This window comes from Heterocephalus glaber, unplaced genomic scaffold (genome assembly GCF_053883595.1).
Source record: "Heterocephalus glaber isolate CG9 unplaced genomic scaffold, H.glaber_assembly_v1.0 deba00001465, whole genome shotgun sequence".
Lineage (NCBI taxonomy): Eukaryota > Metazoa > Chordata > Mammalia > Rodentia > Bathyergidae > Heterocephalus > Heterocephalus glaber.
In genome coordinates, this window is record NW_028258312.1 from 7487147 (window position 1) to 7513324 (window position 26178).

Consider the following 26178-nt stretch of genomic DNA (forward strand, 5'->3'; position numbering starts at 1 on the left):
ATACATCCAGATATAAAGCTGACATTTTTTAAATGTCCATTCATTCCTATGGATTAACCTAAATTTAAGTTTTATAAAGAGAGTAATAGTGCAGGAACTAGGAATAATAAAAAGTGTGTGCTTATTTGATAGTTAGATTTATGTACATTTTCTAGGATATAATGCTCATCTTTGATGCCAAATTTTCCTGATTTTACTCTTCTGTTCTCTTTTTATTTTTTACAAGACAGAATATGTAGCACATATACAAAGAGTCTCACCTTGCCTTTAATTATGCATTTCAACCCCAAAGCAAGCAATTTTTAATCAGTGTCCAAAAGAGAAAAGTATTACAGACCATAGATTTTCCTATCCTCCCTCCCCCTTTTTATGTGAGTTCTGATTAAGTTATCCAGGCTGGCTTCAAATTAGAGATACTCCTGAATCAGTCTTCCAAGTGGCTGGGACTACAGACTTGTACTACCATACCTCGTTTGCCATGTAGATCACATGCATTTATATTCTTTGTCTTCTAAATTCTTGCCAAAATGATTTAAGGGATGTTTCCCCTCCTTTTTTTTTTTTAATAGGCAGGGTCTCACTATGTAGTTCAGACTGGCCTTGAATTTACTATGTAGCCTAGGCTGGCCTCAAACTTACAGCAATCTTCCTGTCTCAGCCTCCTGAGTGCTGGGATCACAGGTGTGTGCTACCACACCTGGCTAAGGGATTTGTTTTTTAACAAAGTAAATATGAAAAAAAGATAAGCAAGGTTAAGAACTATACAAATAAGAAATGCAGCAAATATAAACTCCAAATAAAAAGAGAAATGAAGGCTGGTTACAGTATATACTACATGGAGAGCAATGAGAACAGTACTTTATACAGACATAGTGATATGAATATCTTCTATTTATTGTCTCTGCCACATTGAAAGGACAAGGACTTTCTTTTTACTCCTTTTTATCCTCTGTTATTTTAAGTAATCATACAATAAATATTATTGAAATTAACCTAAAATTCAAGAATTCTCTACATTGTTATTTCTCAGTATTATTGACTGTCTTTAAATTCATACTACTTAAACAAAGAAAAAATCTGGGAGGATACTTCTGTTTAACATAAAATGAATATCCCATCCAGGAGATTATATCCAGCAATTCTTTAATTAGAGCCCTGAATCTCCAGTAGTGTACAAAGGTACACTTCTAAGGTAGGAATGTCTGTGTAGAGTCTGAATTTCACATCCCAGTGCTGTAAGGAAGAGATCTCCAAGAGAGGAGCCTTCCACATCATCTGCCATATTGCCTTCAAATGCAGAAGACTGCCAGGAGTGAAAGAGAGAGAAAGAGAAAATGCCAGGATTCAACACAAAATGACCCAGTTTTCTTATTAAGTAACATATAACTTCTCCACCATAAACACTGAAAGGGAAAGTATCTAGATGAAGGAAATAATAGATTTGTAGTAAGAATACTGGAGACAAAAGATTTGCGAAGAGTTACTGTAGACACCTCTGATTCATGATCACCTTCCCATAGTTCACCTAGATGACCAATCCCAGGCAACCAAAGAAGAAAGAATTTGAAAGGAATGGGCTGAATCATTTACAATGTCTATGACCTACCATTTTATTTCAGGGTATCATTTGTAGAGGTGTAAAGGTGAAAGAAGTGAGGCCAATAGAACAATAGTGAAACTCACGTATTTGTATCCAAAGGGTTTTGAATTCATAAAAATCAAAACATTCTATGAAATTCTAAGAAAATAAATTGCTACAGAATATATATCTATATTTTGTACATTGCCACAGAGTTCTGTACATTGTTTACATTGCTACAGAAGACATATCTTGATAAAGGCATATATCCCAGGAGATAAAGAAAGAAAGATGACTTCCAGACATTAAAAGCAAGACACTTATGAGGGGAAAGAAATCAGGTCAGATTTATGCTTCCCCACAGCAAAACTGAGACACCTGTTTATAAGGCTATGAAGGTAAAAAGTATAACCCCAAAATTGAATATTTAGACATGTGACTCCTTAACCATAAGTGTAACAGCCTTTATCAAGCATGTGAAAACTTAGGAAATACCTGGTGAGTTAGTCTTTAAAAAAGAATTCTTTAAAAGATGTCATCTGGTTGCCTAAAAGATTAATCAAAATAAAAACCTCAACAACAACAGCAGTCCTGCCTGGAATGACTTAAGAAACTGAAGCCCATCTATCCTGGGAGACAAAAGAGTCTCTTTAGGGAACTTCTCCCAGGATGGATGGGCTTTGGATTCTTAAAGTCACTCCAGGCAGGACTGAGATATGTACACCTGAGAATGGTTAGCTAGGATTGGGACACATGCCCACCCCTAGCCTGGGGTAGGAAGGAAACTTTTGATGACAGTCCTCAAACTCCATTGCAGAGAAAGGAAAAGTGAAGATTTGTTATCAGAAAGTGGGAAGAGATGCCAAGGAGATAAAAACTACCATTGTCTCTCATTTTCACCTTACTTTAAACTTGCAGTAAAGTAAGCTTCTCTACCACTCAGTATGCCGCTAGAGGAATTAACTGATTTATTTTCTTTATCAGATCTGTTCCTTCATTCCTTTCAAAGTAATTACAGGCTTCTTCTTTACTGTCTCATGACACTGATTATTAGCCAAAGCTAATTCATCAGTTGGATATAGGTGAAACACCTTTAGCTATCTTTCAGGAAAAGCTTAGTAAATTATTTGTCATTCTCCAACCCAAGAAATGTTCTGTCTGTAAGTAAAAGTTTATTAGATACCGTGAGAGGTCTTTGAGTTCAGCCATTTTCTGTTCCAGCTATAATTAGAACTAGACAAATTATATCAACTCCTAGGGAAAAAAATCCACACACATACTCTTTAATAAATCCAATTACTGTATTTGCTTGGTATTAACAACAGTTAATGCTGTGTCCAAATTCCCTTCCTTCCTTGTTGAAAAGAACTACATCACTACAGCCAGTACATACAAATAGATAGTTAATTACTCAACACAGAGGCCTATGTGATTCACCACTGCAATGTGGAAATGAATATTGCCAATTGTCAGCATTTTCCAAACTGCATAGTGTGATATAGTTTATGTCCCAATCATTGGTGGCAGTGCTCCAGAAAGAAAATACTACCTAAATGTCAGGGATTCATTAGACTGATCTGTCTGTAGTCCTTTATCAGTGATTTCCAAACTGGCTGTGTTATCAAAATCACTTGGTGACATGAAAGAAAGAAAGAAAAAAAGAAAGGAAGGAAGGAAGGAAGGAGGGAGTGAGGGAGGGAAGGAAGGAAGGAAAGAAAAAGAGACAACTAAAGAAAGAGAGGGAGGAAGGGAAGGAGGGAAGGAAGGACGGAAAAGACACATCATTACCCAAACCATTGAATCAGAATGTCCTGGGTTGGGTCAGGGATAGATTTGTAATTTTGCAGACATGAAGTTTATACATTTAAGGTCTTTCTTTAAGAAAAGGAGTACAGAGGGTATTAGTTTTAGAGATTTAATAAAAGTATATTATCATGTGAACACATTTCTAGGACCCAGGCCCTTATAATATAAAGTGCCATGTAAGTGACAAAGACTAAAGCTCAACCTTCATTATCTTAAAGGTAAATCTGTAAGTTGGAGCCTAGAGATAAATATATGCTTGTATGTCTGCATTATGGTGTATATGTAGATGTCCTCCCAAAACCTCATGCATTCATAGGTGGGGCTTTTTAGAGGTGAATCTGTGGGTTCGAACCTAGAGATAAATGTATGCTTTTATATCTGCATTATGGCTTATATCTAGATATACCTCCAAAGCATCATGCGCTGATAGGTGGGGCTTTTTGTTCCAGATATAATTAGAAAGTTAGACAAAGTATGTCACTTTTTAGGGAAAAAATGCAGGAGGTGGCTGGAGCTAGGATGTATAAATATGGATTAAGAAGGTATAATAACTAAATTAATTCACTAATCGGTTTAGCATAGTTCTGGGTGTGAATAATGGGAAGGCATCCCTGACTCCCCCGGGTATTGGTGGCACCAAGCAATGGGCTTGTAGACTAATGGAATAAAAGAGAAAGGCAAGCTCGCTGTTCACTGTCTTCTGCCTGCCCTCCATGGACTGTCTCTCCTCTACCTTGCCCTTCTGCCATGTTGCCCTGCCTTGGAGCCAACCAACTATGGACTGAAACCTGTAGAAACTGTGAGCTAAAACAAACCTTTCTTTTTTAACTTAGGGGGCTTGGGTATTTTGTCCCAGGAACAAGAAAGTAACTAAGACATTCTGTGTATGTGTGTGTGTGTACACACATGAATGCTGCTTTTATGTGCATAATGTAAGTTCCCAGGTGAGAACATCAAGAACTAGTACTCTCCTTTATGTAGGATCTGTACTGCTTATTCTCCATACCTCAAATTTTCCTTTCCTTCTCTTCTTCTTTGCTTCTTCTTTTGCTCTTTCTTTTTCTATTTCTCATTCTTCCTTACATGCACACATGCAAATGCACACACACACACACACACAAACACACACCCTCATTTTTGTGGTTAGTGTCTAGATGTCCCCCCAAAGCCTCATACAGCCTTTTTTGCAGGTAGCTAAATCTGGAATGTGTGATGCTAGGATTAAGGGCATGTAATTACTAAACCACTACATGTGAGAGATTGGTTTGGCACCACCCTAATCCCAGTAGTCTGAATAAGATATAAAAGGAGTAGGAAGACACTGTTAAGGTCCCTTGTTGCTTTTTGCTGTCTTCTGCCACCATGAACTGTTTCCCTTATTTCCTTTGCCTTCTTGTGTGCACCACGTTTCTGCTCTGCAATGCCTGTTTGCTATCCCTGCCTTGGAGCCAGCTGACTATGTACTGAAACATCTATAAACTGTGAGCTAAATAAATGCCTTCCCCTCTAACTTTGGGTGTTGAATATTTTGTCACAGCAACAAGAGAAAAGTAACTAACACTCATTTTAAAAATTAAGCTCTGGCCCCAGTGATAATACTCACAAGCCTTATTGCTGGATTTGAGGTTTAAAAGAATTGCTGGACTTTCTGAGAGATAGACAGTATTAGACAGTAAACTGATAGTGGATGGGGTGGTTAATGGAAAAATAATGAAGCAAAATTTTTTAAAAGAGCATAGAAATTTAGAGTTCTCTATAATTTAATCCAGTTCTCTGATAAATGATAAAAATTCAAATTTAAATGCTTTGAATTTCATGTTTTTATTTCTTTTGTCTTACTTATGGCAAAAATGCCCATAAGCAAAACTGTTGCCTCTACCTAAGCTAATCCACACTCCAGAGAACAGCCCTTGAATTAAAACTACTGTAGTTACCATTAGAAATAATTGAGTTCTATTTTTCTGTTTAGTTTTACTTTGTAAATAACTTTATGCTTTTTCCCACATGATTTCACATGGTTTGAAGTGCTGAATATTGGTACCAATAAATGTGTTTGCCTTAAGAAGCACTGGATTAGAAAGAAAACCCATTGAAAGAAATGTCATGTTTTTTATACTTTATACTCATGTTTGTTATAATTTTATATAATTAAGTGATCCACCTGGTCAAGACCTCTTAAAAACTGCCTTTTACTTTGTGAAAAAAAAAGCCTACTATTAAAAAATGTATGGGGCCAGGGATTTAGCTCAGTGGTTCCACCGCCTACCTCACAAGCACAAGGTCCTGAGTTCGATCCCCAGTACCCGCCCCCCAAAATTTATGTATTGCTTGTAATCTCCCCAACATACCTGAAAGTTATGACTGACATACTGAAGCTACTCAAAAAATATTTTTAGCAAAAAAGAATAAGTGTGGGCTCTAGTGAATAAACAAAACCTCTTCCTGAGTTTCCTCTTAAGTGTTTGTAAATTGAGATATCTAAAATTTACATATTTAAATGAATATAACATATTGAATACTAACAAATACAGGCTCTATGCTACACAATGGTGATACAAAGATGAATAAGGTTGGTCGTTGCCCCTCTCAGTGAAGTTTACATCCCGTAGAAGAAACCAGTATATTCCTACTGATACAAGGACACTAAGATGCACAAGAACACGAAAAGCAACAGGTAGGATCCTACATAAAAAAATTTCTTTTAAATCTAAATGCTAGGAAAATACTACAAAGTCTATTGGTCTCCTTGACAACACGTATATTTTCACCTACTTTTGTGTCTCCTAAGTCATGGTCACTGAAATCACATCCTACTCTACTGCACACGGGGTCAGACAAATTTTTCTGTCTAATGTCAGCTTGAAACTGATGTTCTGTATTTAGAGTGGTCTGGAAAAATCAGCTCAGAAAGGTAGACATGGTAGGTATATGAAAAAGACATGAATGTACTTTCCCACATCTATGAACTAAAGTATTTAAACCCAGAAATAATATCTCATAAAGTGAGTAAATCTAATATAATGTCAGGATTTTGAAAAGGATGCATAATTCTTTGATAAGTAATATATGTATTTATGCAGGCTAGAATAAAAAAGAATCACTGAACCAGGGACTTCAGGTTCTCTGCTAATGTTATAGAGGTAAAGCTGTTTTTCTTCCTCATCTTGAATTCAAAGATTTAATAAGAGGATTGTCAAGAGAGCCCAACATTCCCCTCAAAAGGTTGGTAACTACCAAACACAGCACCACTGAAAACCAGAGCAATGCATCAGATTCCTGTAAATGCAGGTTAGTTCTAAATACATCCCTTGTTTATTACATTTTTGGAGGTCATATATATGGAAATAATTTCTACATACCCAATCAGATTTATATCTTTCTGCTTGTAAAATAAAAAAAAATAGGAAAGGATAAAGGGAAAAAATACTTATCCTTGCTCTAATGCATTAAATGACATTTTAAAAAGAGTTCTTCACTTGAACTTATTTTTTTCACCAAATTGTTTATCTCAAAGGAAAGAAAGCAGATGCAGCCTATAAATAATGCTTGCATTTCTGTTTCAGGGTGTGAAGGGCAGAAGAGACTCTTCCCAGTAAAGGTCAAGGGCTACAGCCAGCTTGCTCCCTTTGTGAGTCAGACAATACTTCTGTGTTGCTATTCTGAACTCAGTAAGGAGAGTTATGTAAAATGAATGGCCCAACATACAGCATCTTGAAAATTCTAGCACAATTCAAAGTTTTCAGTCTTTAATGTTATACATCATTGTTAGACAATCATTTTTATTATATGTATTTTCCACTTGGTTTTCAGAGTTCCTTAAATAAAGCATACTCCACAATCTTTGAAACTTTCACAAATAATTGAGGATTTGAAAAGTTTTCTACACCTTTATCCTCTTTCCTGAATTTACTTTCCTATTTTGAGTTTCATGTCTCTCAGGATAGAATATTTATTTTACTGGTATTTTCCTTCACATTACATGGAAAATTACTTGTTGACAAAGCTGTTACAGTCTATTAATAAAAATTTATCTATAAGTCTTGTTTTCTTCACTTATTTAATTGTTATCTACTAAGTACTTCCAAAGAAAGAGACCCTATTCTAGGATTTTTTTAAAGTATGATATTATAAAAAGATGCACAGGGTCCTTTGTCCCTAAGGAAATGAAAATAAAAACCCATTACACGCCCATTAAACTGCCTGTAATTAGACATACACATTACCAAATTCTAGAAAAAATATAGAAAAACTAGAACCTTCCCCCATATTGGTGGAAAAGTAAAATGATGTGGTGACTCTGTAAACATTTTGACAGGTAAACACACTTAACATGTGACTGAGAAATACCATTCAATGTATTCATCTAAGTGAAATGAAAGCATATCCACATCAAAACATGTATACTAATATTCACAATAGCCAAAGGAGAAACCACTGATGTGCCCATGAGTAGAATGGAATACTGCAAAGCCTTGAGAATGAACACATAACATAAGCAGTACACACAATGTGGATGTATCTCACAAACATAAGTGCTAAAAATGCAGAAGATTGTTTGATGTTTGACTCAATTTATATGTTAAAAAACAGAAATGCTAATCTATATGATTGGAAGTCAGGATAATAGTTATCCTTATTGGACGAATAGTAGCGACTAAAGTGGGGACATCAGAAGTGCTGGGCATGTTGTTTCTCAATCCAGGTGCTGTTACACAACCGTGTTAGTTTGTTAAAATGCATCAAGTTATACTTTTAAGTATATGTGCAACTTTCTACATGTATTCTTTGCCTCCAGAAATTTCATTAAGCCTGAAAAGTTGATGATACTTGATTTTCAAAGATTCAGAGGTCCTGGATAACATACATCCACATTCACTGTTCTGGACTTTACTATTTAGAGAGGAAGACAAACATACTGATAAACAATTCAAAGATGAAACAAACTCTGATAAGTGCTACACTGGAAAATTAGTGTAATAAACTAAAGAATATTTATAAAGAAAGAACAATGAGGAACGGTAGTTTAGAGTACAGTCAGTTTCTGATTTTATAGTAGGAAGAAGACACTTAAAATTAATAACCAAATTCAGTAATGTAGCAGGATACAACATCAGCACACAAAAATCAACAGAATATCTATGTACTAATAATGACGCCACTGATAAAGAAATTAGAGAAAAATACCATTCACAATAGCACCAAGGAAATTTAAATACTTAGGAATTAACCTAAGGAAGTGAAAGACTTCTAAAACCAAAACTACAGTACTCTGAAAAAGGAAATTGAGGAGGACATCAGAAAATAGTAGATATAGTCCCTCTTTCTGGATGAGCAAACCAATATAGTCAAAATGGCCATACTTCCAAAATTGATATACAGATTTAAAATGTTCACAATCAAAATTCCAACCACATTCTTCACAGAACTGAAAAAAACAATCCTAAAATTTATGTGGAACCAGAAGAGACATACACTAGCAAAAGCAATCCCGGGTAAAAAGAACAAAGCTAGAAGCATCATAATCTGGGATTTGAAGTTATATTACCAAGCTACTGTGATTAAAAACAGCAGGATACTAGCACAAAAATAGACATGAGGATCAGTGGAACAGGATGAAGGATGCGGAATCAACCTCAAGTACATTGAACTATTTGATCTTTGACAAAAAGGGAAAAAACACACTGGAAGAAAGAGCGCCTCTTTAACAAATGGTGTTAGGAAAACTGGCGCTCCACATGCAGAAGATCGACTCTAGACCCGTAGCTCTTACCATGCACTAAACTAAAATCAACGTGGGTCAAAGAACTAGATGTTAAACTAGAAACACTTAACGTATTGGAAGACAAGATAGGTAAAAATTTGAAGGCATAGACATAAGCAAAGACTTTCTCAACAGAAATCCAGTTGTATAGGAAATAGTTCCAAGAATCAAAAAATGGGATCACATCAAATTTAAATGTTCTGCATAGCAAAAGAAACAACCAACAGAGTAAAAAGACAACCTACAGAATGAGAAAAAATATTTGACAGAAATTCCTCAGAGACATCATTTCTAGAATAACACTCAGAGTTGTTTTAATTTGCATTTCTCTAATGCCCAGCGATGTTGAGCATTTCTTTATGTATTTATTGGCCACTTTTACTCTTCTTCTATCAAGTGTCTATTTTGCTTACCCATTATTGACAGGGTCTTTTATTTTGGAGGGGTCTAATTTTTTTTGAGTTTTTATATTCTAGAAAATAGCACCTTGAGACCATAATGTTAAGTGAAATAAATCACACACAAACTTAAATATCACAGGGTTTCTCTTATATGAGAAACCCAGGGTAAAGAGAAAGGGCTAAATAAAAGAGAGATAATAGGACCTAGAGACTTTTCACAGATTGTTCACAAACAGGAAGGGGACCAAGAGATGGAAGGAGAGGAAAGGGATAAGGACGAAGAAAAGGAACTGAAACGCACCTTTTCTATAAACTGTATGTACTTGAGTTTTTAAATTCCTTTAAAGAAATTTTTTGCCCCCCCCAAAAAAATGGAAGGAGAAAAAAAGTAGAAGTGGTAAACAGATTTTAAAATATTGAACCATAAATAAGTAACTACTATTTGAGAGGCCAAATTGTTTTAAAGTGTCAGAACACATAAGCTATTTAATCTTTAAAATTGAGTTCTTTTGTGTTCAGCTGATTGACTTTGCCCAAGTTGTAGGTTATTCTCTTCCAGTGGTTTTCAGCCCTCAGCTGCACATCAGGATCCCAGCAGCTTTTATCACTTTTCCTGAATCAGAATCTCCAGGGGTAGGACTTGGGCATCTGTACTTAGATGGGAAGCCTGTGATTCTCCTCACCAGCCAGGGTGAGCTGTAGTCCCTGCGGGCTGTAGGGAGCCTTGCCCAGGGATCATCAACACAACAAATGTCTCTGAAAGTGTCATTTCTTTGTTTTTAGAGCTTCTGTGACTTCTACAAAGCAGAGCATTTTTCATACTTATCTCTTTGTAACTGTGCCAAGAAATTTCTTTGTAAATGGGTTTTATCCAAGTATTACATGAAAGATGTTAGTACTACTGTTAAATTTTAACCCAAATTCTTTCAAGCACCAGGACATTTCTTCTGATTTTTTTTTATAGATACCTAGATCCAAAACAGAAGATAGAACTAGAAAAGACAAAATAGCACATACAGGTCACTTGTTAATGCACTTGTATGACTAATCTTCCTCCTATGAAGGAAAAATGTATTTCTAGTCCTAAAATTTATATATCAGATCTTTCATTGGGAAAATAATACTGTTTTCACTTAGATCATTTTAGTTCTCTACTTACTGTTTACCTTTTTAGTTTATTCAAGCTTTTAAACTCTGTTTTGAAATAATTTTAGAATTGCAGAAAAGTTGCAAAAATAGTAGAGTTCATGTACACTATTTACCCAGCTACTGCTGATGTTAACAAATTATATAACTATAATCCAATTAGAAAAGCCAGGGAATTAACATTGGAACAGTAAGGTTAAACTAAGCTACAAATTTATATAAATTTCACTAGTTTTTCTTTCATTTTTTTATGTGTTCCAGGGTCCAGTACAGGAATCCATGTTGTATTTAGTTGTCATGTTGACTTAGTCTCATCCAATTTCTGATGAGTTGCTCCTCATTCTCATCCAATTTCTGATGAGTTGCTCATTCTTTTTTTTTTTTTTTTTTTTTTTTTTGGTACTGGGGATCAAACTCGGGTCCTTGCGCTTGCACAGCAGGCGAAACCACTGAGCTAAATCCCTGGCCCCAAGTTCCTCATTCTTATATGTGTTATTTACCAGTGATATTGACCCCATTATCTTTGGCTAAGGTGAAGTCTGCTGGGTTTACCCACTAAGGTTGTACTTTTTCCCTTTGCAATTGATAAAGGTCTTTGGCATTGCTCTGTCTCCCCTCCAACTTTCACCAATGACTTTTAGTATTCATTGGTGGCTCTTACCTATAGTTGTTACTCCAGTCTTTGCCTGATGATGTTTTTATATTTCCTTCATCGATTAGTTGGAATTCTTCTGTAAGGAAGAGCTTGTCCTTCTTTGCCTATTTTTACCTATGTGTGTACTTATTTATTTATATCAGTATGGACTTGTACATTATTTTATTTTATAAACTATCATCCAATTCAGTCATTATTTATTTTGCTGTTCAAATTAAAGCAGCTTTGACCATTGACAGCTCCTTCTGATTGGATCCTGAATCCTTCTGACAGTACCCCCCATTCTTTTTAAAACATTTCTTTTTCTGTCATTATAAGATATTTCAGACCTATGTGTTTCCCTGATGCAGTCCTAGAATCAACCATGTCTCTGAGCAGCCCTAATTCCTTTTTTTGGAGAAAAACACTTGGAAACTAAGATCTGAGTGCTAGTAGGGCACCATTGCTCCTAATCCCTGTCAGCAAAAAGAGCTGGGAATTATATATATATATATATATGTTACTAAACCAGACATGCCCATCTACCATATTTAATCATTTACTTCTGTTCTGTGTGCACACATACAGTGAAAACCATACGTTCATAATAAAGCTCAACTCCAGTTTAGTACCTCAGAGTTCACTAAGGTGTAAGACTCCTTTTCTTACTTGTATTTCTAACAGTGAAAAGACTTGTCATCATTTACAATCATAGTTTCCACATACGGTAGATACTGAAATGCTTATATCCCTATAGAAATAGATTTGCCGACTCGAGTACAGTATTTGGTTATCAGTTTTTTTGTTTTCTTATAATATTTAGTCAAAATGATGGTTTCCATGGCAGTTTAAATTATTTGTTGATACCATGCCTTTCTGTGTACACTTTCAATACAATTGAATTCATTTGTTACTGTATGGACTTCTCTTTGGGTTCCCTCACATTTTTATTTTGGGAAGTATGTAAAACATTACTGTGGTTCAGAGCATCAAAGCTATATAAAAAGCTATGTAGGTATTTTAAGAAGTGCCTTTCCCTTCTCAACTTCCCCCAGTCACATTTTGTGAACCACTTTCTTTGCCTTTTCCACCAACCCTTATAGTTAAATAGTCTTCTGTAGTTTCTGGTTTATCTTTTCCATATTACTTTTGCACAAATGAACAAATTCATGTATATTTTATTATATTCCCTTCTATCTTATATGAAGGATGGTAGTACACAATATACTCTTTTGTACTTTCTCTTTTTTCTTAATAATTTGGAAGAAATCATTCCAAATTAGTTTTTACTGATTTTCCATTTTCATTTTTTACAGCTTCATAGTATTACATTGTGTGGGTGTAGCATAGCTTATTCAACCACTTTCCTTTTATGGGCATTTAGGCATTTTCTATTACTTTGCAGTATACCAGGTAGTCTAATACATAAACTTGGATTTATGTGATTTTAATTACTAGAGTTGTATTTTCAAGGTAGATTCCTACAAGTGGGATTTCTTAGTTAAAATCAACTGTGCATGTGAATCTTTCAGCCACTTTATCAACTGTATGTTTATGGAAATGCCTATTAGTAGCTTAACATGTATCCTTCATCAGCATACAAGTTACTGAACTACAGTTCTTAATTTGTGTAAGTTTTTAAAATTTAACTTTCTTTACTAATTGCCCTTGGCACGTAAAAACATTAAATTTGCATTGGAATTAAGAATTAGTCTTGAATAATTAATTTATCCCTTTTCAAGGCTCAATAAATGCCATTGTAATGTGTCAACAGGCCCTAATGAAGATAGTAATCATATATTACACCTGCAGCCCTGTCATCCAGGTATAGTCTACAACTTCACAATCATCAATAGAAGGTAGATAGTTCAAGAACTCTAGCAGTGACATAATGACTAAGTACTTATATAATGCTCTCAGCTTTTTATTTTTCAAAAGTCTTTCAAGTCTTTTGATTTCATACCAACTGCACCACTAGAAGGGGGGTTGGGGAAATATTTAAAAAATAATAACATTTACGTAGTAAAAAGTCCCTTACATGTGTTATCTCATTTGTATCTCAAACTAACCTCCCATAGGCATAATGTGTAGTCAGCGTTCCCATTGTCCAAGTGAAAAAGCTGCGACTCAGAGAAGTTAAATGTTATCCTGGTGTCAGACATCTACTTAATAGCATGATTAGAACTGAACTGGAGACTACACCCTGCTGTAGTCTTTAGCCAGCTCATGACCAATGATGAAAAAATCTCCAAAGGCACTAAATATTCAGAGAAAGGTTAATTAGTACTTGGTATATATTTTGTAAACAAAATATTTCATTGGTCCTCTGCTATAGTTATGGTGTGAATACTTGGCTACCTGTAACCTGTAATATTTAAGTCCTAAATAGTGATACAAATAAATACATTCTAAACACAGCAACCTCCACGGCAACCCTGGAAGCCTTGTGATACAATACACACTAGCCATTAGAGCCAAACAATCTCAGTTTGCACACTGGTTCTGCCATTTTGTTGGATTTGAGCCTTTTTGAGCTCTTTAATCTCAGTTTTCTTCTCTGTTACGTGGGTATTGTTCTATAGGGCCATTGGAAGAATTAGAAATAATTATATTGGATATATCTATGCTCACCAGCTCCAAATATAAATGTTAGTTTTCTTTCCTCTGGCAGTTAGTCCAATTCCTTCTCATCATTTGTCACAACTTAGAATTATATTTACTTTTCTGTTTGTTTCTCATCAGTGTGTTCTACTAGAAGATATGCTTCATGACATTAAGGACTCTGCTTATTTTTGTCATTCTGTATCCCTGTTCCATTGCCTACCCCAATATCATTAGCCATTGAATAAATATTTCTGGAATGAATTGTGCACATAACCTTGAGCTTGTTTTTACTTCAGCCCCGTAGGATGACCTCCAGCTTCCTTGTACTTTCTCATTTCTCTGCCTTTACTCTCGCTATTTCTACTGCCCATTATACTTGCCCTTGTCTCTCTTTTTCTGGAGAGTTCTAGCTCACCCTTGAAAACTTCACCTGGCTTTTCTGTAAGGCCTCCTTGGTGAAGCTCCTATCCTGTTGAATTAGGGGCTATAGTCATTGGTGTACTCAATTAATATTTTTCAAAAGTTATTCTGTACCAAGCGTGTGCTGGGTTCTGGGTACAAGAACAGGGGCTATCATTTTAATGTGCAATATGGGCCATAAAAAGTATACAAATGAACCTTGTCTTTCTGTTTCACAATATCTACTAGACATTTTGGTCCTCATTTACACTTTCAGTTTCTCACACCAGAGAGACAATGCAGTATTTACACATGTGTGTCCTATTCATTTCATTTAAGAGTGTGGCCTTGATATGCATCCATTGTTCAAAGAGGAAGGGGAAGTAGGGAAGTGGGGGAAAGGAAAGAAGGGAAAGAAAAACATATAAGAAAAAAAGGAAAAAATGGAAACAAAGCTTTTGTAAATAAGGAGGGGTGGAGGGGTGGGAGTGAAGGGGAATGGTAAAAAACAAGAACTAAGATATACCATGTACAGGTTCAAATTCCAAATGATGAATGGGATCATAATGTATACCTAAAATGTACCAATAAAGTTAATTTTTTAAAAAGAAAAAATAAAACTACAATGACAGATGAACCATAGCTTAAAATAAAAGTTGAAAATAAAGGGAGAGTGGGACTAGAACAATGGTCCATAATAGAGTTATTTTTAAATATATCTTGCTTTTTAGATTTGGCTTTGAAGCCATGTGGACATTTTATGTAATTATAAAATATAATAAAATTTTAGAGGCAAGTCCTAAAATTCTAAGTCAAGCAAAACAACCCCCCCAAAAAAAATTTAAAAAAATTTTAAGAAAAGCAAACAAATAAACCCAAATTATATCCAATTAGTAACATAACCACACTATAGAAAAAAAAACTATTTCAAGTGACTTACTATGATTATTTGCATATCACTACTGGAAAAAATAAAACTACAAAAAATGGTTTTCAGTATCTGTTACTTGTCTCAGTATTGCTATTATTATTCTGAATTTGTTGCTTTTATTCTGTGGTACAAAGCAAGTGAGTAACTTTTGATATGTTAGAGTGGGATTTTGGGCATGGGAGAAATTATATACAACTATAAGATTAATGAGGCTAAGTAAAAAAGTCTGTAATACTGAATTTTCAATAAACTAATCAGCAAGAACCACCCCAAAGTATCCAAATGAGTAATAACATCCTCAGTTGTAAGAAATGATAGGATAGGATGAGAAGCTGACCTTTGATTTGAGATCTAAAAGGTTAGAAGGAATCAGAAAAATGAAGAGATGCGGGATCCATGCTATACTGTGACTGTTTATGGACGCTGAGCTCCATGAATCACTGTATTCCCAGTACCCATCAAAGGCTCACTATATCATCCACAGTTCCAGTCTGGGAAGTGCAGCCTATTAGAATTGCTGGGTGTCTAGCCCCCAAGTTTCTGATGTGTACCCTGGGCTGAGAGCTGCCTCCCAATTTAAAATCCACTCCCATGCTTACTATGTTGAGACAAGTAAATTACTCAAATGTCTCTGTGACTCAGTTTCCTGATTCTTAAAGTGAAAATACCACTAAGACTATAGAGTTATTGTGAGAGTTAAAACAGATAACGTAGCTGAGTCACACGGAAGACGCCGAATCAGCCCACTGCAGACAGGCAGGTTTGTGCACGCCCTACCGAGGTCCTGAGTCACATGGAAGACACCGAATTACCCCGCTACAGAAAGGCAGTCGCCTGATTCCACACTACAAAGACGCAGAGGACACCAGACCACCAGACCAAGGTACTGAGTCCCACTGTTCCCGGCCCAGAGGTAGGGACTTCTGAGCTGTTGTCCCACTGCTCCTGGTCCAGAGGAAGAGGCTTCCGGGCCACCATCCCTCCCACCGCTCCCGGCCCAGAGGGAGGGGCTTCTGAGCCACCATCCCACTGCTCCTGGTCCACAGGAAGGGGTTTCCCGGGCACCATCCCTCCGGCTGCTCCCGGCCCCTGTCCCACCTCACCCAGCTCAGAGGAGGTAATCCATGCAGGCGCTAACAGACCCCCGCCCCAGTCAAAATGAGAAAACACGTAAATAAGTCTCAAAACCAGACTTCCAGATCACCGACAGCAACCTCAAAGGGAAATGAGATGGAACACTCTGATACTCAACCACCTGGACCCATTGAACTGGCAACAAAAGGGGATCTGAAAAAAATGAAATAATTTCTCAGATAACAGGAGAAATTGTGCCCCTAGTGCAAGACATGATTAATAAATCTAGAGAGGAGCTCAGGAACATGATGGAATCCCAACATAAGAAACAAATGGAATCCATAAAACAGATGCAAATAGATTTCCAGGACATGAAAAACTCCATTGAAAGTCTACACAGCAGAATGAGCCAATGTGAGGACAGAATTTCAGATATAGAAGATAAGGTTGCAATTAGTGACCAGGAAAAGAAAAATTGCTTCAAAATTATAAGGGAACATGAGAAATCAATCCAGCAGCTGCTAGATGATGCAAAAAAGAGTAACATAAGACTGATTGGGCTCAATGAAGAAACAGGAGAGAGTGCAGATAACATAAAAAATCTCTTCACAGAAATAATGGCAGAAAACTTCCCAAGCAGGGGAAAAGAGCTTGACATACAGATAAGTGAGGCCTATAGGACTCCAAATAGCCTTGATCAAAACAAATCTACACATAGGCATATAATTGTTAAGATTCCAGAAACACAACAGAAGAACAAAGTTCTCCAAGCAGTCAGAGAAAAGAAACAAATCACATACAAAGGAAAGCCCATCAGAATCACAGCAGACTTCTCAACACAAACCATCAAGGCAAGAAGAGCTTGGAGTGACATATACCAAGCCCTCAAAGAAAACAGCCTCCAACCCAGATTGATGTACCCTGCAAAACTATCTTTCAAAATGGATGGAGAAATAAGACACTTTCATGACAAAGAGCACCTTAGGAACTTCGTGAATACCAAACCAGCACTCCAAAGAATTTTACACAATATCCTAGGAACAGGCATTGAGGATCACAACCCCAGGAAGCAAAGCAGAATGAACCCATCTGGCATGACAAGAAATTAAATGTAAAGGGGGAGAACCCAACAAAAAGAAAAAGTCATGGCAATGACAAGTCAATACGTTTCAGTTATAACCATCAATGTTAATGGTCTCAATTCACCAATCAAAAGAAATAGACTGGCAGAATGGGTCAAGAAGCAAAATCCAACAGTATGCTGCATACAAGAAACACAATTCAAAAGGAAACTCATAGACTGAAAGTTAAAGGGTGGAAAACAATACTGCATGCAACAGGAACCCGAAAAAAAGCAGGAGTAGCTATTCTCTTTGCAGATCAAGTAGATTTCAAACCAACACTGATTAAGAGAGACAAAGAAGGACACTACATCCTTGTAAAGGGAAGAATCCAAGAGGAAGAGATGACAGTCATAAATATCTATGCACCAAACACTAGTGCACCCAACTATATAAAAGAAATACTATCGGACATGAAAAGTCATGTATGCACTAATACAGTTGTAGTGGGGGACCTCAACACCCCACTGTCACAAATAGATAGATCAACTAGATTAAAAATAAGTAATGAAATACTAGAACTCAATAAAACTCTTGAACAAATGAACTTAACAGATGTTTACAGAGTCTTCCACCCCACAAAATCAGAATACACATTCTTCTCAGCTGCACATGGGTCATTCTCAAAAATAGAAAACATACTCACACATAGAACATGTTTAAGTAAGTGCAAAGGAATTGAAGTTATCCCCTGTATATTATCAGACCATAGTGCCATGAAATTGGAGATCCATAGCAAAAGAAACTCAAAAAATTTCATAAACACGTGGAAATTGAACAACACACTTCTGAATAACCAATGGGTCACAGAAGAAATTAAAGAAGAAATCAGACAGTTCCTTCAATTAAATGACAATGACAATACAGCATATGGGAATCTATGGGACACAATGAAAGCAGTCTTACGAGGGATATTCATAGCAGTGAATACGCATATTAGGAAAACAGAACGAGCCCAGTTAAACAACCTGATGCTGAACCTCAAGCTTCTAGAAAAAGAAGAATAGGACAACCCCAAAGCTCATACAAGGGAGGAAATTATAAAGATCAGAGGAGAAATCAATGCAATGGAGACTAAGAGAATGATACAAAAACATCAATGAAGGCAAGAGTTGGTTCTTCGAAAGAATCAACAAAATTGAGAAACCTTTAGCCAACCTTGTCAGAAAAAGGAAAGCAAAGGCCCAAATCCATGCAATTAGGAATGAAAAGGGTGAAATGACAACAGACCCAGCAGAAAGCCAGAGGATCATCAATACCTACTTTCAGAACCTATAAGCCAATAAGATGGACAACACAGAAGAAATGGACAGATTCCTAGATACATATGAATGACCAAAGTTGAATGAAGAAGACCTAAAAATTCTGAACAACCCAATATCAACCAATGAAATTGAAAATGTAATTAAAAACTTATCAACTAAGAAAAGCGCGGGCCCTGGTGGCTTCATTGCTGAATTCTACAAGACATTTAGAGAGGAACTGCTGCCACTACTATTTAAACTCTTCAGTGAAATTGAAAGGGAAGCAATACTCCCAAATTCATTCCTGGAAGCAAGCATCACCTTGATCCCCAAAGCAGAGAAAGACCCAACTGAAAAAGAGAACTATAGGCCAATCTCTCTAATGAACATAGATGCAAAAATCCTTAATAAGATACTGGCAAACAGAATGCAGAAGATCATCAAGAAGATCATACACCCTGATCAAGTGGGATTCATCCCAGGGATGCAAGGATGGTTCAGTATACGAAAATCAATCAATGTAATACACTATATCAATAGAGCCAAGGACAAAAACCATATGTTTATCTCCATAGATGCAGAAAATGCATTTGACAAAATCCAACATGCATTTATGATAAAAACCCTACAAAAAATTGGAATAGATGGTCTCTATCTCAAACTGATAGAAGCCATCGATGAAAAACCAACAGCCAGTATCATACTAAATGGTCAAAAACTGAAATCCTTCACACTAAAATCAGGAACAAGACAAGGATGTCCACTATCACCACTCTTGTTCAATATAGTTCTGGAAACATTAGCCATGGCAATTAGACAAGAGAAAGAAATAAAAGGAATAAAGATAGGAAATGAAAAAGTCAAATTGTCATTATTTGCAGATGACATGATACTCTATATAGAAGACCCCAAGAACTCCACCAAAAGTCGCCTAGACTTAATAACCAAATTCAGTCAAGTAGCTGGTTACAAGGTCAACACACAAAAATCAATAGCTTTCCTCTACACCAATGACAGACTCACTGAGAGAGAAATAGGGCAAATAATTCCTTTCCCAATAGCATCCAAAAAACTGAAATACCTAGTAATCATCCTAACAGAAGAAATCAAAGACCTCTTCTCTGAAAACTATGGCACTCTGAAAAGAGAGATTGAAGATGATATCAGAAAATGGACAGACATCCCCTGGTCCTGGGTAGGAAGGATTAATATAGTGAAAATGGCCATACTTCCAAAACTGCTATACAGATTTAATGCAATTCCAATTGAGATCCCAGCAGCATACTTCATAGACCTTGAGAAAACAATCCAAAAATTCATTTGGAACAAGAAGAGACCCAGAATAGCAAAAGCAATTCTAGGTAACAGAGACATGGCAGGGGGTATCACAATCCCCAACCTGCAACTCTACTACAAAGCTACTGTGATAAAAACAGCATGGTACTGGCAAAGAAACAGACTTGAGGACCAGTGGAACAGATTAGAAGATGCAGAAACAATACCAGACACACTCAGCCACCTCATCTTTGACAAAGGAGCCAAACACCCTCACTGGAGGAAAGACAGCCTCTTTAATAAATGGTGCTGGAAAAATTGGGTTTCAACTTGCCAAAGATTAAAACTAGTCCTATATCTCTCACCATGCACTAAACTAAAATCGAAATGGATTAAAGATCTAAATATTAAAATAGAAACTCTGAAGCAGTTGGAACAGAGGTTAGGTAGAACTCTTGAAGACATTGGTGTAGGAAAAGATTTTATGAACAAAACCTCAGTTGCCCGTGAACTAGCACAAACAATCAACAAATGGGATCCCTTCTTATTAAAAAGCTTCTGCACAGCAAGAGAAACCACCAGCAGTGTGAAGAGACAACCCACAATGTGGGAAAAAAATCTTCACCTGCTCTTCCTCAGACAAAGGTCTACTATCTCGAATCTATAAAGAACTTAAAAAGATCAGACCTCCCAAATTTAAAGACCCAATCCAAAAACGGGCATCTGAAATGAACAGACATTTCTCAGACAAAGAAGTAGAAATAGCAAATAAATACATGAAAAAATGTTCAACATCACTGGTCATTCGAGAGATGCAAATGAAAACAATGCTGAGATTCCACTTCACTCCAGAAAGAATGGCTGCTATCATGAAATCAACCAATACCAAATGCTGGTGGGGCTGTGGGGAAAGAGGAACCCTGCTCCACTGCTGGTGGGAGTGTAGACTGGTGCAAGCACTGTGGAAATCAGTACGGAGATACCTCAAAGAACTAAGACTGGAAGTCCCATTTGACCCTGCTATTCCACTGCTGGGGATCTTCCCCGAAGAATTAAAAGAATCATACCACAGTGATATATGTGCACCCATGTTCATAGCAGCGCAGTTTGTAATAGCTAAAACTTGGAAACAGCCCAAATGCCCATCAACTGGAGACTGGATAAAGAAAATGTGTTTTTTTTATAAAATGGAGTACTACTCAGCCATTAAAAATGAGAAATTAGAGACATTTATAGCTAAATGGATGCACATTGAGGCAATACTCTTAAGTGAAATAAATAGGACACACGTGTGTAAATACAGAATAGTTTCTCTGGTGTGAGAAACTGAAAGTATAAATAAGGACTAAATGTATAATAGGTAATGTGAAATAGGCAGAAAAGGGGCAAAGGGGAAGGAAGTGGGAGGGCTAGGGGAAAGGATAGAAGGGAATGGGATTAATATGAGAAAATGGAAAAATAGGAACAAAATCTTTGTAAATAGGGAGGACTGAAGGGGTTGAAGGGAGGGCTGGGCAAGGGTGAAAAATAAGAACCAAGAGAGACTATGTAAAGGTGCAAATTTCCAATGATGAATGTCATTATATTGTATACCTGAAAAGTACCAATGATTAGAATGAATAATTGAAAATGTAAAATAGGAAGAAAAGGTCCAAAGGCGTAGGGGTAGTGGGAGGGGCAGGGTAAAGGAAAGAAGGAAAAGGAAAAAATGATGAGAAATGGAAAAAAATGGAAATAAAATCTTCGTAAATAGGGAAGGTTGGAGGGAGTGAAGGGAGGGCTAGGAATGGGGAAAAAATAAGAACCAAGATGCATTTAATAAAGGTACAATTCCCAATGAGAAATGTAATTGTGTTGTATACCTACAATGTACCAATAAAAGAATTTAATACAAAAAAAAAAACCAGATAACATACCTGAACTTCTTAGCTCAAGGCCTGACACATGGAAAATAGTCATAAATTGTTAGCAGAAATGGTTTAGAGCTCATGAGGTATTTGTTGAATACATGAATGAGTTAAGGAATAATAGTTTAATTCTACTTCAGTAATTAAAATTAGATCAAAACAAAAACTGAATATCCTGATTCATCTTCATTTGTTTTATTTATTGTGTATTTTGGACAAGAACGAAAAAAGAAAATACCAAACACCCATGATTTTACAGACTCTGGTACTGCTAACCCTTTATTTGCTTATAAAGCACACTTTGAAAGCCTCTTGTATCATTTGATTCACCTGTTTCTGGATAGGTCAGAACTTTCATGTTCCAATCTTAAACCTCAGTAAAAACTGTAAACAATCTACCAACATTGGACTCTTGAAATGTGTACTCGCTCATCTTTTAAAACTCATGATTTGAGTGCTTTGTACTGAAAGAGATTTCATTTATGTATTTCCCACTTCATTTCTCATAGGAGATCTTTAGGATATCAGTAAAAGTTATAACAATGCTAGGTGGATCAACAATTTTCTTAGGTCAGAGATACCAATGGGATTTACCTGGGATATTGTTCCTACTACAGACAAATATTCAGAACATTTCACCAAACTATTTGTAGTTGGCAAATTGCACCATGCCCCCGCCCCGAAAACGTTAAATGCCAAAACAGCATGTACAGATGAAAGCATTAGCAAATTTGTGGCATAAAGCACTTAAAAAATGAATTTTTTTCTTTATCATATTTTTATTGGAAAACTCCAGGATCATGATTGTTGTTTTTATAAACATTAAATATCTGGCTGCTTGGCAGTACTTTGATACTGGAATGCGTAGATGTGAGTATTCTAGTAAAAAAAAAATTTTTTTTAAGTAATTAGCAAAAAGATTTTGGCAAGTAATCTTTTCTGCGAGTCATTTTTATTTATGTAAGTAATTCATTCTGTTGTTCCTCTCAATCTAGTCCATACACTTTAGAAAATATTTTCCACCTTTAATGTTACAGAAATGAACTTATGCTATCTTAGAATAAGGAAATAATAAACAATTTTTTTTCTTTTTTAATGCTTGTGGCATTGTTTTCAGAGTTTTTGTTCAAATACTAGTGCACCATAAACTTATTCTGGCTGGTGGTATTGAAATCTGTTTTTATGTTTCATAAATGTAGAAGTATGCCCACCTATCAAATCCCTGGAAAAGAGTTACATGCACTGATTGGTCACTCTGATGGGGTAACGGATTAGGAAGCTCTTGCAGGGATATGTAGGTACATCAGAGATTACAGGAGAAGCATCTGCATTTTAGTAGTGGTGCAGTGCTAAACAGCCAAGAGCACTAGACAAACTACCATAATACTCACATGGCAAGCTTCGTTTTATGTTAATAGAAGGAAGATTTCTGATATGGTAAGGAAATTTACCCTAACAAATACATTTCCTTTCCTGCACTATAGCATGGCACCAATTAAATCCAACTATATGCATAATATAGTCTTAATTCCTAACGACCACAAAAAAACACCAATTTGAAAAATATTATATACTCTTACATTTTACAGGTCATGAACAAATGGAAAAAAATTATACTAATTGGTAAAGAAATTCACACACAGTATAGCACACCTCAAAATGGTGTTTACATGGATTTTTCTTTTTAAAAATTATTAAAATTACCCTGGATAAAATTTAGTCAGTACTTAAGGTTTTTGTAATGCTACATCTGTAATTCATTTTAATTTATTCCTCTTTCAAATATGGATGTTTGAAAATATAAGTAACCTTATAATGAGTAAAACAGATGAAAGGTTGTATCCAATGAAAGAGAAATTATGGAATGATTATTCAGTTTACAAAAGGGTTTGTCATAGGACAATCTTTCCTAAAGCATTTCAAATTTAATTTAGTTCATAAAACACTCATTTACACACAAGATTTCAGGGACAAATTTATGAGGAAATGAAAGAAATCATCATAATAAAATAGATCCCTTAAACCGTTAACATTTATGTTCTTTTTCTCTCTTCCCCTCCTTGCAGCACTGATAGCCATTGGGCGATACAGTATGACAATAGAGACCGTGGATGTTGGATGGTGTAAAGAAATTACAGATCAAGGAGCCACCCTGATTGCACAAAGCAGCAAATCTCTGAGATATTTGGGGCTGATGAGATGTGATAAAGTAAGCATTGTCTATCAAGTTGTTTGTTTTCTACATGTCAGTATACTCATGAAGAGATAATGTATTTTTTTCTATGCATTGTTGGCCTGGTTTCCTAAACTAATCTAAGATTATTTTTCATTTCTCTGTTTAACAATGAATTTTGTGCAGAATGAAAAGGCAATCATACACACATCAGCTTAGATTTTGGTATCCTATTCATAAGTCCATGGACCAAAATTAAAAAGGTTTCATGGCAAACTGCAATTCGCAAGGTTTAACAGTAAAATTCTACTCAGGATTCCAAATTTCCTGCAACAGTAAGGTGAAAAGAACAATACCAATTTTTTTTTCTCAAGTGGGTAATTTTGGTGCTCAGCATCTATGTGTTCTCAATATTTGGGGGCCAAGAAAAGGTTGTTGGGGGAGGTGTGTGGAAATTTGTGTCTCTTTACATGACAGATGCCACTGCTATCACAAAACAAGAAGTGATCTCAGAGATTCCACTGAAGGCCTGAGGAGCTGGCCAGGGATTTCAGCATGAGTTTGGGAAATGCTGTTTTATTTAACATGGAATCATTTGAAGACTAAGAAGATAGTAAAATTTATATTGAATACCATGCACTAGACAGGTGTTTTCCACTTTGTGACTTCCATGTTTTCCCTATAACAAATCTAATAGTTATTTGTATTGTGAAGTTGTAAATATAGATACTTAAAATCAGGCACTGGCTGAAGGCTGCAGAGCCAAGAACTGAGAAATCTGTGCCCAAGGCTTCTGGCACAACCCTGGGTCAGTCTCCAGCCACATGACTGCTTTGTTGGGAAAGGTCTACCTCAGATACTTGCTAAGAAACTGTTGGCACCTTATACCAATTTGCACATGTGTACTACTTTTGCAGTGGTGATTTAGGAACACATCTAGGAAAAGAATGTGAAACTAAACACACATGCCTCTCAAAGTGCATTTGTTTTCTAAATTTAGCAAATTTGGGGGAAAATAGAAGAATGGCCCAAATCCTTTTTGTGCTTTGTCACTTTTATTAATTGACCTAAGTCTGTGTGTTCTCCAAATGTTTTTAAATCCCAGTTTATTCTAAACCTTTGGCAGATAGTTATGTTTTAGAGATTTTATTATTTATTCTCAGCCCACCCTGGAAAGCAACTTGCTTTGTAACTTAACAATGGCACTGAGACTCAGGGGTTACAGGTCTCATTTATATCTCACTGCTAACTAACCAAACCTCGATACCCACCCTGTCACTTTAAAATGACTTCTTTTAAAATAAGTTAAATGGTCTACATTAGGCAGAGAGCTCTAAAAACAAAAACAATCACAGTCAGAGCTCCTCACCTTCCGCCAGAAGGAAGTGCTACATGAGTGCTATCTAACCAAAGACACCAAAATGTATGCATGCACACACATTCATGTGTCCCCAGTCTTTTTCAAAAATCACCATAGTTTTAGCCCATCCTCTTTAGATTTGTTAAGATTAACCCCACCTTTGCAAGCGCAAGGTCCTGAGTTTGATCCCCAGTACCAAAAAAAAAAAAAAGATCAGCCCCACCTTCAGAGATGAATTGTGTAAGTTCTGTGTTCTGTTAATACAGAAGATTATTCCAGACATATTGTTGACCAGCATTTGGCTGATTTCAAGTTAAGGAATTCAGATCCTACCCAAGGGCAAATTAGTCCAAAATGAGATAAAGAGACTATTCCAAGTAGCACTATACCAGAAGACACTGGACCCAGCCTCCCCGCTGGCTTCCCGAGCCTCAAATCAGCTCAGAGTCAAACATGTGAGGTTCCTTGAGGATGGAAGTCATTTCCAAACCACACACAAAGGCCAATTTATGGCCTTGCACAAAAAGCTGTGCTTATTGGTTTAGTTGGATGGATACCTAGACCAAAGTAGTTATTCAGCTTTCAAATATTATATATGCCATTTATCTCCAGATTTTAAATGATTACTGTATTTGAATAGAGAAGAAAAGAGGTTGGTAATGTAGTTACTTTCTCTGAAGCCAGAGTTCGGTTCGAAATCTGGGCTTTGTACTTATTAGTTGTGTCATCTTGGGCCACACTCGTTTCCTTATTTGTAAAATGA

The 26178-nt window shown here is 36.2% G+C and overlaps 1 protein-coding gene across 3 annotated transcripts in view; it reads left to right on the forward strand.

Moving 5' to 3' along the window:
* Fbxl17 (F-box and leucine rich repeat protein 17) overlaps nucleotides 1–26178 on the forward strand; it is a 489427-nt gene that overhangs the window by 445015 nt on the left and 18234 nt on the right. For all 3 annotated transcript variants that reach the window (XR_015438886.1, XM_021255850.2, XM_004841762.4), the window contains one exon: nucleotides 23949–24091. Coding sequence is in view for 2 of the 3 variants with exons in the window: in XM_021255850.2 (XP_021111509.2) it covers nucleotides 23949–24091 (143 nt within the window). In the remaining variant the exon portion in view is untranslated. The remainder of the gene's footprint in view (nucleotides 1–23948; nucleotides 24092–26178) is intronic.